At 45.2% G+C, this 14454-nt stretch overlaps 1 protein-coding gene across 1 annotated transcript in view; it reads right to left on the bottom strand.

The window, feature by feature from the left end:
* The window catches only part of NLRC5 (NLR family CARD domain containing 5), a gene marked incomplete at its 3' end in the record, with an annotated part of 37627 nt that overhangs the window by 10603 nt on the left and 12570 nt on the right, over positions 1–14454 (bottom strand). Inside the window, 19 exon segments of the mRNA XM_080351694.1 lie at positions 242–325; positions 721–804; positions 1391–1471; positions 1924–2010; positions 2568–2651; positions 2728–2811; positions 3281–3346; positions 4291–4380; positions 4984–5067; positions 7488–7571; positions 8295–8378; positions 9155–9229; positions 9702–9749; positions 9873–9962; positions 11217–11300; positions 12322–12405; positions 12659–12736; positions 13738–13803; positions 14352–14441. Coding sequence (XP_080207820.1) covers positions 242–325; positions 721–804; positions 1391–1471; positions 1924–2010; positions 2568–2651; positions 2728–2811; positions 3281–3346; positions 4291–4380; positions 4984–5067; positions 7488–7571; positions 8295–8378; positions 9155–9229; positions 9702–9749; positions 9873–9962; positions 11217–11300; positions 12322–12405; positions 12659–12736; positions 13738–13803; positions 14352–14441 — 1527 coding nt within the window.

Here is a 14454-nt window from a genome sequence, read left to right on the forward strand (position 1 = left end):
ATTAGTTTCACTTCAAAAAACAGAGAGGAGGAAAAACCTCAAGCCATGCACATGGTTCCCCTATAACCACCTTTAGCATGAACTGTAGAGAGATGTGGAGTTTGCAACCTACACATGGCTCAGGAGAGATCACAGAGCTATGACCATATTGCAGACAAAGAGCATTTCAGAGAGGATCAGGGTGAGGCACAGGGTTGAGTAAACGATAAAGATGTGGAAAAAAACACAGCTGGGGACATACACAAACTTCTTCAGCTCTGGAAGAGGCAGCAAAATCTTGACTAGCATTTCTGCTTCAACATTGTGGAGCTCAACATGAGACCATCTGCAAGAACAGAACAACATATCTGGGCTGTGTCCACTGATGACAAAAGGTCTGCCCCAAGCCCATAACCAAAGCACATCAGTGCTGGGACACGGAAGAAGTGTCATGACATTGATACTTGGCAAGGTCCCACAGGAGCTCCCATCCACAATAAGAGAGTACAGGTTATCTGACACAGAGGAGACATTCAGATGTCTTCAAAGGATACCCTAGGAAGCCACTAGCTCTATGGGTCTTTTCTGTTTTCCATTCAAACACTCTAAGTAGGGGACCCAGAGGGCAGGGACTGGGACCTTGTGCTGGCCTCTCCCCTGCCCTGCTGTGTGCTCTCCTGCACACACAAGGACAAGCTACTCTCTTCCCCCAAAAATTCTCTACAATGCCTGGCAACTCACCTCAACTCCTGAAGCTGAGCACATTTTTCATGAACCCTTTGGTAGAAGCGAGCGTGCTTCATTTCTGGCTTGTACAGATTCAGTCTGCAGGATACAAACACACAACGCAACTGTCAGGGCTGACCAGCAGATGACCACTGCAGCATCTGGTGACCCTTAGGGCCAGGATTAGGAACAGATCGGAGCTTTGCAAGTGCCCACCCTTGGCTCTCCTGCTATATCCCATCTACAGCACAGTCCAGTGTAGAGAAACACAACCCTTCCCCAACTGCACAAGAAGACAGTTGCTGCCTTCTTCAGCTACGCAATGGGAAAAAGACACCAATGTTGTTGTCTCTCCACACATTCATGCAGGAGACAACGTGTCATAAGAGTCTTCAAAGTGCTCCAAAGTGCTTCAAAGTGCTTCAAAGTGTCTCCTGAGCACTCCTGGTCCTGCGGGGAAGCGAGGTAGATCTTTTTTACCTTGTGCAGGTCCAGTATGGACATGAAGGAGGATGGTCCAAAAAACACATGCACGTGAATAACATTTCTTTCCCATGTGTGGCACAGAGGCACTCTGAGACTGAACTCATGGAGACCAGAGCCTCAGACACTCTGAAGGTACTTTTTCATCCCCTAGTGAGTTTCAGAACAAGTAGAAAATAATGATAAATGGTCACTTTCTCACCTGCTAACAACTGATTCCACTTTCTCCAGGCAGTGTGGGAACTTTACGCCTAATTGGAAGAGGGTTTTATCTTTACAGATCCTGGAAAGGTAAAGATTAGAGAACATCACAAGCCTGTGAACTCTTGAGGGAGAGCAATGATGATTTCTTTAAGAAAAATCAGAAGGACCAGGTGGGACTGGACTATCCTGGTGCATGGATGCTAATCATCCATCTCTGAAGGGGTTTGCAGTTTAAGCTTGTTCCAAAGCCAGCCTAATCTGGGCACCCTTTCTTCCAAGGGAGACCAGAAATATGGTCTCCTTTCCACTACGCTTTCTAAGGTGTGTGACAACAAACCTTCTAAGCACTTCTACCTGCCAGACATTTGGGTCAAACTTGCTTCAAGCTGGCTAATAGGTTACAAATGCACTGGAGACAGTGAATAAAGAACAGAAGATCAAGTTGAAATGCTGGTTTCGATCTCATTTCCTTAAAAGTATCAGGCTAAAATAAAATACCTGAAAGACAGCAGAATTTGAAGTGCTACTTACACAATCTCAGTAACGTTTCCATAGGCCTGGACAGACAGGTCAAGAAGGTTCGTGACACTTTCTGTATATACCCACGGCTCTTCTATGCTGCAAAGCAGAATACAGGCAGTTCATTATTTACATGCACAGCTCCATCTCTGCCTCTGTCAGCTGAGTGCTCAGCACTCTAACACACATGGAAAGGCTGCTTTGCTCATCAGAATAATGTCTACATAGGAAGACGATGTAAACTGAGAACAGAGACAACATCCCTCCCACTGAGAGCAATGAGGGAGCCTGGCCCCTGGGCTCTAACACAACACATTTGGGAGAAATGAAGAATTCATTACTCAGGTGAACTGCAGGATGCTCTGGTGAGGACACAGGAGGAACGTATTCCTCAGAATTAGCAACTTTCTTTGTAAGGCAGGAAGAGGCCTACAGAGACAGCAGAGCTTAAGGCCACAGGTTTACATGATGCTTAGTAGGATTCGAGGAGACAAAGCCAAAATACCAGTAACTTAAGAGTCTCCCATGGGAATTTCTCAGGCCAATGCTATCTATCTTCAGAAGAAGCACAGTTCACTCTTGTTTTGATGAAAGGAGATCTTAAATGGTCAGACCAGACTGAGATCAGCATCTAAAATAGTTCAGTGACACGGTACCTGATTCTCAGAGGACCCAGATTTTTCCTCAGTGCATGGAAAAGTCTTCCTGCTGCTTGGACTGTCACGTTGTTATTTGAGGATCTAGAAACGAAGGTCACTGTAATCAATGGCTTACAAACGAGCCCACCCAAATGGGTCCAAGCAGCCATTAACTCACATGTATTCTGTCAAACCCGTGCACTTTTCCAGGAGCAACCACAGCTTCTCCAAGTGCTCTGGCTGAAAGTTGCACTTAGCAAGTCTGAAAGGATGAGAAAGAGAACAGTATTAGTTCTTACACATCACAACCTTTCTCCACAGACAAGGAAAGATGGCACCAAAACCCTAAATGTCTTGCAAGGCTTCTAAAATAGATTATGGTAACACTTCAAAAGCATCTGTTGAGATGTTCTGATGCAGAATATGTGTATGGTAATGGAGCAGCTTTTTGTAGCGCCCTGTCCTGTGACGGGGACTGCAGGCACACCTACAGGTTCCTGGGTGAGAAACAGTCAGTGGGGAAGCAATGAGAGAAAGGCACGTGGGATTTTCTCTGACAAGAGAAGGCTCTTCTCAGAAAGTTAATCAGAGGAAATGTATCATCAATTAGTGTAAAATATCACCATGCCAGGAGCTAGGGGCTACAAAAGGTTTTGTCTGCCTCATCCCTAGACAAAGGACACCAACTCTGTCAAAGAAATCACACCCACAAAAAAAATCTGTGTTGTTACCTCAAAATCTTTCTCGCGTCATCTCTGCTTGTCAACTTGATGATTAAAGTTGCTCTGGAGCACAAACTGCACAGAGAAGACGTGAGTGTAAGACTTGAAGGGAAAACGACTGCTTTTCTCAGTGGTCAGAATTTAACAATACATCAAACTGCACAAAGCAACACAGCGCATCAGCAACTGAGGTAACCGGCCCAGTTCACCTCTTCCTGGCAATAAACCAGCCCAGGGAAATGCTTCAATAACATTTCAGTAAAGCTAAATTAGCATAAGGCAGCAGTGGTGGTTGGAGAAGCAATCCTGATCTGCCCTGCTTTTGTCTGCCTCCTCCTGTCCCTGCACTCTGTGTCAGGCTCTGGGGAGAGCTAAAACAGGAGACTGATCCGCTTTAGAATAGCACAGCCATAACATCCAGCACCAGCATTGAACTGGAAGTGATCCTGGTTAAACTGGGTTCACAGCAGACCAGCTGGTCTACATGAGCATAAACACCGATAAGGGCCGATCTGCAGCACAGCCCTGCCTTGGGACTGGAATCCAGGAAAAATATATCAGTTCATGCCAGTGCAACAAGCCCAGAACCTGTGGGTTGTTTTCGCCCGAGAGGAAAGGAGATGAGGATGCAAATCCAAGTAAAGAACATTGGAAATCACCTTCAACAGGCTCACTCTGAAATCTCAGCATCCTGAAGTGAATTAGGGACCACATTTTTAGAGAGTAAATGCTGATTGCTGCCCTGAATAGTCTTATTTACAGATGCATACATGACAACAATTAGTATAGCTGAATACCTGTGTTTTTACATACAAAAATAACTTGACCCCGTGGAATAACTGTTCTGCTAGCTTCCTCCTTGGCAGCTATGTTTGGCCAGTAGAAACAGACACAAACTTTTATATAAGGTAGTTGAAAATGTGGCCCTCGTCATTACTACCTAAAGACCACAAACTTTATAATAATGAAGAGGAAAACATGCAGGGAAGAATCAGAACTTGGTGAGGAGAAGCACACACCTGACTTGAACTTCAGTGGTATTTCCAGATGTGGCAAAGGCATTTATGAGCTGCAGAACTCCATCCTGAGAAATCCTATTATGGCCGAGACTGTACAGAAGAGAAAAAGGGTTTTTCAGGTGTTAAGAGTTAGGGTTGTCCCTGACTCTTCAGCCACACAGACAAAATTAAAGTTGGCACCGAAGGCTGTTTGTGGGGTGCTGGGCCCCTTCAGTTGTGCTAGATGCACCAAACCCCTCCAAGACACAGCACGGATGACTTGGGTGACACAGCAAGTGCAACTTGTCTCTTGCTGATTGCTGGAGCTGCCGCTTCCCCACCAGAGAGGGAAGGGGAGAGGCTGATGTAGGGCACAGCACAGCTCACAGCATCTGTGTGCCTTGAGTTATTCAAAGAGGACAAGGTGCACAGAAAAGTGATGAACACTCAGGGGACTGGGTCAACTTGCTTCGCATCACCCCACTCGGGGCCTTGTTACCTTCTGCTGATGCTAACAGACTTCTACTTACTTCAGCAGGTTTTGGCTCAAACCCTTAGTCACCTTGGCCTGGAGGTCTCGAGTTGTGCTCATGGCTCGCTCAGACCTTACCTCCTAAGGCGTGAGTCAGCAAGAATAATGACAACCAGTTTCAGGAGGGATCACATGAACGCCTTTCTGCTAGGGCACCTCACATCCACAGTCTGTTTTCTTACTTGAGGGAACAGGTAATGGGCACTTGATGCAAATGGTCCAAGAGGCACCGCAGACCTTCATCTCCCAGCTGATTCCTGGAGAGACTGAAAGGCAGAAGAACAAGGTGGCCAATCAAAACTCAGCATTTTAAGCAGCAATGCTCCTCTGAGAAGCTTTAAAAAAAAAAAGCCAAAATTCCTGGACTTAAATCCCAGCTCAGCCATTAAAGGTCCAACAAAAACTGCTGCCCTACAAAACCACCTCAAGCATGAGCTCCAGAGCAAGCTCAGATGAAGACTTCCTAACACTAGCTCAGAGCACAGCTCCAATGAAACAATAAATGCCTCAAAACAGCCACAGAGTGAAAATCCCAAGGAATTTATCCCACCAAGCTCAAGCCCTCTTAAAAAATCTATTTATAAAGGACCTATATGGTTACTAATCAATTTTGTTTCTGCATAGTCTGCATAAGCACACACGTACACGCAGACAGGGTGGGAAACCACGAGCAATGCTGAACCATGTTGACCCAGCTCTCCCTCAGTGACGCCTGTTCAAGGTGACGGTAACAACCCAAGCCCCACTTACTCGACTTCAGTCGGCCACCCACGCCGCGCCAGGACGCTGCAGAGCTCATCTACCTGCCCCTGACCGATGGCACAGCCCGTCACCCTGCGGACAAGACAGCACGAGTTAAAGCCCGGCCAGCAGTCAGGCTCAGGCTGAGCAGAGGGAACTGCCCATCACCAGTTTTGTTTTTACACCAGTATCCATGTGGAATTCACTAAGATGAACACCCTGAGCCACACTGGTGTTTGATACTCCTCATAACAATCTCCGTGAGGTTAGTGATGACAAATCCCACATTATAGAGGGGAAACAGATCTTTTCACAGTTTTTGCCATCTCCTTGGTGCCGGAGACGTGTTACAGCGTTCTTTACAGGGGCACCCAGCAACCATCGCTCCCAGAGACGGTGCAGACACGTGTCACATACACATCACACTAACACTCATATTGACATTATCACACAGAATCTGAGGTACACTTTGGAAAATGCGGTGCCTAGGGCTCAATTCAGTCACTTGTACAGCAGAATTTGGTGCCACTCAAGCTGATCATGAGTAGTCCAGAGGCCACTCAAGAAAGGCACAGGTCTCTTGCCATCCCAGCTCATCTCAAATGGTACTGAGTTGCACTTAGGCAGCTGAATTGAGCCCCAAAGCTCCAGCTACTAGCCCAAGTTCCATGAGTTCTTCATACAAGAGGTCTGGCTACCTGCATTAGTGTTTCAAACCTAATAATTAAAACAAGTGAATTATGATTCAGTGTTGTATGCCAGTACCTGCAGGATATCTTTTGGCTTCGCATGCTTGTTCCGAAATGTAAAAAAGCATTTTCATTTGACCTGAAGCAAACACAAAAGACAGTCCTTCAGCAATGCTCTTCAAAGATGACAAGCTTTGTAGTCCCTTTAAAGCTGGGCTGCTGGGCTCCAAACAGTCTGAGTGTCTTACCGGACTTCTACCGTTCTGATCCGTTCACAGAGGTTGATGGAGTTGATGAGTAAGACAGTGCAACGTGAGGAAAATGCATTATTCCTAATACTGAAAAGGAGAGGAAAGAACAATGAAATCAGCTCCTAAGAAGAATGGCTCCAATACACACAACTGAATTTTCCTGTTGTTTACTTTGAGATGCAAGAGGCTGGATCTACTCCATTTAACTCCAGATCAGTGAACAAGGATCTAAAGTTTTGAGCATTGGCACCCAGGGTTCCATTAACTAAAGGAGAGTTTCCTTTAGTCCCCTTTAACTAAACAGGGAGTACAGACCAAAGGTTTACACTGAACAACTCCTCTCCAGGTGGTAAAGGGTGGGCAACTGGACTAGAGACACCCCAGACTGGAAGCAACCTCCTGAGTGAGCGAATTCAAACTCTCGAGACACTGTAGCTCCTCCACATTACAGCCCCTTGAAGATGGTAGCCACATTGCTTCTGGGCTTTTTGTCCACATAGTGGGAATGCACTAGCCCCTGACAGCACCTCTCCAGCCTGAATTCCCAGGCTAAATGGCTGATCTGCTGCCATGAAACACCTCTGGTGTTGAGTGTGGCGGGATGCCAGATCCCTGCAGGGGCAGAGCTGTGAGATGCTGACCACGCACATGAGTGCTGTGCTGTCACCATGTGTCAACCAACAAGTCCCACATCTGCTATGGATGCTGCTAGCCATGTTCCATGGGACCTGCTAAGTGAGGATTATCTGAGATGCTATGCCTAGAGTGGGTATTTTTCCTCCTGTCTTATTTTTTTTCTCTATACATCATCAAAGAAAAAATAGTTCAGTGCTGCTTTGGTTCTAGAAACAAGACAGGAATGGGTGTGAAAGAGTTTCTGCATTTTCTTTGCCTAGCTTATTAATCTGCAAGTACTGATTAATGCTCCTGAGACATGTTGTGGTGTTAAAACTTTCCAAACCAATGTTTCGTGGCAGCAATCCAAGCAGGGACCCCAAATATTACCTCAGTAGTGTCAGATGATGGAAGTACGGCAGGAAGCTCAGCAATCTCTCAATGCTCTGATCACTCAATGAATTTCCACACAGACTAAAAAACATGAAAGGAAAAAAATTCTAAGCAAAACTGGTACAATCTGAAAGTATTTCTATAAAATCTACACGGACACGCACACACATATTTGCATGGGGGTGTTACAGGCAAATTTCTGTCCAGAAATGTCCTGAAAGTTGGGTAAGATTTAGTCCTCATAGGCTGATCTTTGTGTTTCTCTACATCCTATAGCAAATTGACATTCCAGGTTTAAAAGACTTACTTTTCTACTACTGTAAGTTTATAAATCATGCTACTGTTTTATTTTGTGCATACAATATGCGCATTATGTTATTTTTATTTGTTATTAACTCACTTTTTGTTCCAATTGGTATTATTCTAATTGTGTTGGCACCCAGCTCCTGCCTGGAGTGAGCAGCAATTCAGGAGTGGTTGCTGGGTGCTCTTGCTCCAGCTATACCACAAGCTGGGGCCTTGAGGAAGAGATGACAATACACACAGAGCACATATGTTTTCTGGAGCCTTTACATGTAGACATAGTAGACTTTGGAGAGGCCAAACTCTGAAACAGAGAAGGCAGTGGAAGGTGTGGGTTTATCTAAGCATCTGGGGCAAGTTTTGCAGGGGCTTCTAGGAGGCTCTGGTGGGACAACAGATGATTTACACTGGTTGCTAACCTGAGCACCAACTCTGTATCTGCAGGCTGGGGAGATGGGGAGACAGACAGACAGACAGGGTTGACAAATGCGCAATACTTACTCAATTTCTGTCAGCTGGGGACACTGAGCCAGGATCTGGCACAGCTTGGTCACGTCCTCTGGAGCCAGTCTGCAGTCCCTGAGACTGAAGCAAACAAAGCAAAACATTTCCCATGACCACAGTGTGGCAACACTCCCTTCATGTCCCAAAGCCTCATATCTTCAGATGAGACCCATAGCAACCCTCTCGCTTCCACTACATATATTTTGCTACCCACAATCTAGGACTGAGAAGTCAAAACCTGTGACAAACAGATGACTTCACCAGCTCTGAGTTCATTCAAGAGAGCCAGTTCACCAAAATATAATGCCATGTTACTTCGGATGTTGTCTCCCTAAGCCACATCATTGGTACTTAAACTGTTTCGGGAGACTGGACAGCATCTTTCCCTGCTCAGCACTGTCTCAGCTTTCCCAGAGCAAGGTTAGGAATGGTGCCTCCTATCTCCTTCTCAAAGAGGGAAATCGCAGAAACCTTCCTGGGTGACAAACTTGCAGATGTCCATGGGATGAGTGCAGTAGCCAGTCAGATCTGTATCTCATTATTTATGGGTTGGAGCTTCCCCTGCAGGAAAGCAAGACAATCCCTACGAGCCTAGCCAAGTATAAGACACACTATTTATTTTCATATATATGGCTGTAGCAGTGGACATCCCAAGTCTGTCCCAAGAGGGTATATTATTCACCCAGTCACCTCTGGCATATCACTGTGCCCCTCCAGTGACCACAAGGCACAAGCACCTGGGTTGATGCCAGCTGGCCCAATCTCTTTATGGCTTTGTCAAATTACACCAGCCAAGACCCTTGTAACCAAGTCTCCCTACACCACTGGGTGACAAAAGGAAGCTGGAGATGCCGTACCGAAAGCACTGTCCATTTGCTATGTGCTTGGGATGCGCCAGGAAACTGCTTTTCCACCTGATGGTACTTCTGGCCCTGGGGAAAGAACAGTTTATCCCGTGAGTTGTGCCGATGTTATTGCCCCCATGTCATTGAGTCCCTGTGCTGCAGCTGGGAAAGGGCGTGAGGTGGTGGCAGTCGCTTCGTGCTCCAGTCTGCCTTCTCTCACCACCTGCCAGAACAAGGTCCACGTCATCTCCAGAAAAGAAAGGGCCTTATTATCCCTCTTCCAGCCCCCAGAGAGCTCTGCATCCACTCAGCACTTTGGGCATTTGCTCTGCCCTGGTCCAGAAGGGAGATGACTGCAGCCCCAGTCGGCAGTGGGATGCTGCCGTCTGCTCCATACCCTCAATCAGCCATGAAACACCTCGTCCCGCTTCTACCACCCTGACTAGAGCTATGAGCCAAATGGCTCTTTAATTGGCACACCTCACAGACTCACACATCACCATCTATTTGAGATTTCATAACGAGTTTGAAAGGCTTGGATGAGTGGGTATGATTTTACCTGGTCCTTTCCCAAAATGTTAGGTGAATCACCTGTGTGTGTCCTAAGCTGTAAGCAGAAAAGAACATAATTAGGGTGGAGTTTGAAGACACGTGCTCCTCTATAACACCTCAAAAAACAGAGCTTGAGGTCTTAAATAGCAAAAAATGGGAAAAGTACTTCTAGACATACCTGATGTTCATTGTTTTAATGTGTTCCAATGTACATAAGGACTGAGCTAAGAAAAACACAGAGTTCAGAGAGATCTGGTTGTCATTAAACCTACAGGAAGAAGAGATGACATCAGCTGCTGCAAGAAAAACAACTAATAATTTATACTGCATCACCTAATAATAGCAATCCTTGTCCAACGCTCTCAGAAAATGCTTCTTTGCCACCCTCTGCCTGTGTTTCCAACTACAGTTCTGCAAACACAACTCACTTCAGCATTTTTTAAATTCACCTCTCACTCCTAGAGTTCAGAGAATCACAGAATAATTGAGGCTGGAACGGAGCTCTGGAGATTAACTGATAAATTCTCCTGCTCAGAAGAGGGTTACACTAGAGCAGACTGGGTTTTGAATATCTCCAAAGATGGAGAATCCACAATGTCTCTGGGCAACCTGTTCTAGTAATTGACCATCCTTACCACACAAGCTTTTTCTGATGGTTAAATGGAATTCCTTGCATTTCAAGACATCGATGTAAGGCAAAACCAACTCACTGACTGTGAGTACAGCTGGGGCAGTACAAATCCCACACTAACTAAGATCATGCTCAGGTCTATTAGGTCTATCACAGCGTCCAGTGTGACTGTGGACAGTGTACTTGATGTTGCGATAAAAAAGTAACCAACCAACTTAACAGATAAATAACAGCAGTGTGTTTCTCTGCATTGTTGTGAAGAGATGCTGAAGTCTGTCAGTAACTGGAACAGTCTTGGCTCAAGAATAGTTCAATTAATCGAACTGGAACAGTAAATATAACTTTCAATAAAGCAGAATTGTGCTACACTCCTTAAGCCACAGTCCTGCACACTGCAGTTGCAATGGGGTTGCCAGGAAAAACACCCAGATAAACATAAGCCAACCATTGCAGTTCAATTCAGACTCCACTGCTGAAGCTGTAGCTCCCCAGCATTTATCTTCCAAAGGTGCCCACCTCAGGAGAGGAAGGACAGGACTGCTCTCCCTCCCAATGAGGAACCAGGAGAGGAAAAAAATCAGCAGCCTGCTAAAGATCTCAGGATGTTTTAGAAACCAGGCACCATCCCTGCACACGAGATCACCTGTCTCCTTCACGGAGAACTGAGGACAGAAGCTCTCAGGCACTGATCTCAATCCAGCTTCAAGTGAAGTCAACCTGTTCTGGACTAGAGGTGGGACAGACCAGACAGCACAGTGCATCCATCCTCAACAGACACAGAATACAACAGCACTTGATCCTGAAGAGCCCTTCTCAAACGTGGACAGTGCCTCCACACCCAACACTCCCACAAAAACCCACCCATGAGTAAGGGAAAGAAGAGGGACTCACTTGAGAGAACGTAACATCTTCAAATTCGTGAGGAATTGAAACAGCTGCAAAAGTCCCTCGTCTCCCAGAAAATTATGTGATAGGCTAGGATTTAAAGAAGGGCATTTAATTTTCATAGAAAAAAAACCCCAAACAAAACAATAGGCACAATCAGCTTTTAGTAACGAGAGCTCTGAAAGCAGAACACAGGCACTCTAACCCAAACAACTCATGTGCTACCTCTCTCCACTGACAAGGAAACCAGAGACTGGAATTACCCAACATAAGACAGTCAGAGATCTAGCTCAGGGCTCATCCTTTTCTCAAGTTCATCAAGTGACCCCTCTGGACTGACTGCTTTTTCAATGCAGTTATTAGAGACCTGAAGTCCACAGCTCTGAAAAATTATCAACCTGGACAGGCCCAAGAGAGGAGCAACGTGTTAGTCCTCTGATTTAGGACTAAGCCTAAGGATTACAATAGGCTATGGCTGATGGGAGATCAAAGGACATGATTGCTTAAGAATAAAGGCTAAAAATCTCTTCCACAGGCTGCCAGCCCTCAGGGGATGGTACACAGGGTACACGTTTGTGCTGGTCCTTGTTCTGTCCTCAAAACCCAGATGTGGGGGTGCATTCACCAGCCTTTCCCTCACGCCTGGGTCTGCTCACCCTTGGTGTTACCAAACAGAATGACTCCCCACACGCTAACAGAAGAAAGTGCTTTGGTGCTGGAAGTCCTTGCACACTGTGTGTAGGATCACCAGTGAAAACATAGGCTTTGCCACCGCCCCTTTAGGTGGGACTCTTCATGTTTTGCAGCTTTGCTCCCAAATGGTCCAAAGGCAAAAATTACAGTGTAAGGTTTTACAGCTTTTGTAATACCTGAAGTCAGGGCAAGTGGTCAAACACCCTCTTTCTAGAGTTATGTCCTGCAACTTTTGCCCTAAGAGAGCACTAGAACTGCGTGCCTCTATGGTAAAGGGTATTAGCCCATGTAAAGCTATGTCTTTCATAAAGCTACTTCTCTACCACATTCTCCATACAACACTGCAGAACAAACAAATTGCATTTTCTCAATATATAAAAAAAAATGCAGATAAAGACCATAAGCGTTAAGGACTCACTCCAGCTCAGAGATGCTGCTACATTCCTTAAGGACTGCACACAGCTTCTCCAGGTCATAGGCTTGAAAATGACCATCTGTCAGTCTAGGAGGGGAAAGAGAAACCAACAGTCCAGGTCTGCATGATTGCAAACAAGATTGTAAACGTCACTCCTTCAGAAAACCAGAAAATAAACAAGGAGATGATAATGAAATAAAAATCCCCTTGACATATCTTGCTTATTTTTTCTGTCTGCAGCAACTGATAATCTTGATTCACCTCGGACACGCAGGTCACATAAGCTACAGGATCCACAGATAGGACATGTACAAAATACACTGAAAATGTGCCATGGTACCTTATTTTTTTAGAAGCAGTAGGTGTCTGGTTTTCCTCTCCATGCTGTTGGCCATCAGTAGAGAACACAGGATCTTCCCTAGTACGTGAGCACAAAATCAGACAAAAGTAAAACACACTTCAGCAATTTGTCAGCTCCCTGGGGCTACCCTGGCTCTAGCCCACACCCATATCTTGCCAACAGCAAACTCTTCTTTCTTTCAGTGATTAACCAAATACTTGAGCATGCAAGCAACTGGGAAGAAGGGGAAAAGACAGATTTCTCTTCTAAGCTACAGTTTGATGGAGTTTTTTTTTTGTCTAAACATGTTTTGTGAAAAGAGTCCATGTATGTGGAAAAAAACTGACTATATATAAATAAATGGAACACCCAAATCCTAAAATATCTGAGTCTGAAATGTCATCTGGTGCCTTAAAGGAGTCACAGGCCATGTGAGGCTGCCACTCTCTTTCAAGCACATCCCCAACAACAGGGTCACGTCCCATGACAGCCTTGCTGTTCCTCCACAGCTATGAGGTGGGATGCACGTGTGCTGCGGGAAATGCTATTTTACACTGGGCTCAGTCCATGGAGAACAAGGGAATAAATAAATGAACCTACAGCTCCAGAAGCAACACGAAGCTATTTCTCAAAACATTTGAACTGAGCTGGTTTGACCCATAATTTTCTAAGGGGAAAAAATAAAACTCCAAATTTAATTTGATTTAGGAGTAGCAGAACGCACAGTGTAGTGAACTAAATGGTTTTAAACACGCAGGGATCTGTGAATCTTTTTGGAATTTGGTTTGGAGGTGGTTCACTTGGTTCTTTACACTTCACTATTCACTAGCACAGCTATCGTTAAACAGCCTGCTTTGCTTAGGATGTTGCAGGTTGAAATAACCCCTAGAGACATAAAACATAACCAAGCACTATAGAAGGTAGTGGAGAACTTCCAAAGTGCTAAGAAAACCAGGACAAAGTACCACATTTAGATTCGGGGTGGGCGCAAGAGATAAAATGTTACCCTTGGTACTTAAACAGGATGCAAGTACTAAATGAGGTGCTGAGGAAACACCACTTGTGCACACACGTTCTACCTGGGAGGATGTGAAGCAAACTCTCGGTCTTCAGTAAACCTCAGGACTGCAGTCTCACGACAAAGGCTGTGAAGAAGAGAAGGCATCAATCAATGTTACATTTAGGCTATTTACAGGACTTCTTGTTTTAAGAATGCTTGATTTTGCTCTGCAAAACTGATTACACCAACCACTTAAAACACTCCCACAGTAAGCAAAAAATAATCTCCATTAGTTTTAAACTGTGTTTGGATCAAACTATGAAATAGCAGATGACCCAATCTCTCTGAACCATCAGAGAAAGTGCAGACAAAATTGTCACACTTGAACTCCAGGGTGTTTCTGAGGCAAAGTAATAGAGACCTTGCAGCTCCATTCCAGGAGATGTCACCCATTCTCATACTCCACACTCTCTCCAAAACTTCTCAGGGCAGAGAGCAGTAAAGAGTTTAAAAAACTGCCTCCACACATGAAACGACACAGTTCCATACCTTCTCAGTGTCCATTTGAGTAATCATCTTTGGACACGTTCCTCACCCACCCCACTTCTGAGGTGACTCAACAAAAATCTCAGAATGTAACTCTCAGACTTGTATATTGGAGTTTAACTCAGGAATAATTCAAGACCTACATACCTGACTTGTACCTCCACCATCTTCTGGCAGGTATTTACAGACTTCAACAGACTACAAATGCCATTAACAGAGAGGCAGTTTTGACTGAGACTAAGAAAGAGAA

This window comes from Nesoenas mayeri (genome assembly GCF_963082525.1).
Source record: "Nesoenas mayeri genome assembly, chromosome: 12".
NCBI classification, from domain to species: Eukaryota; Metazoa; Chordata; class Aves; order Columbiformes; family Columbidae; genus Nesoenas; species Nesoenas mayeri.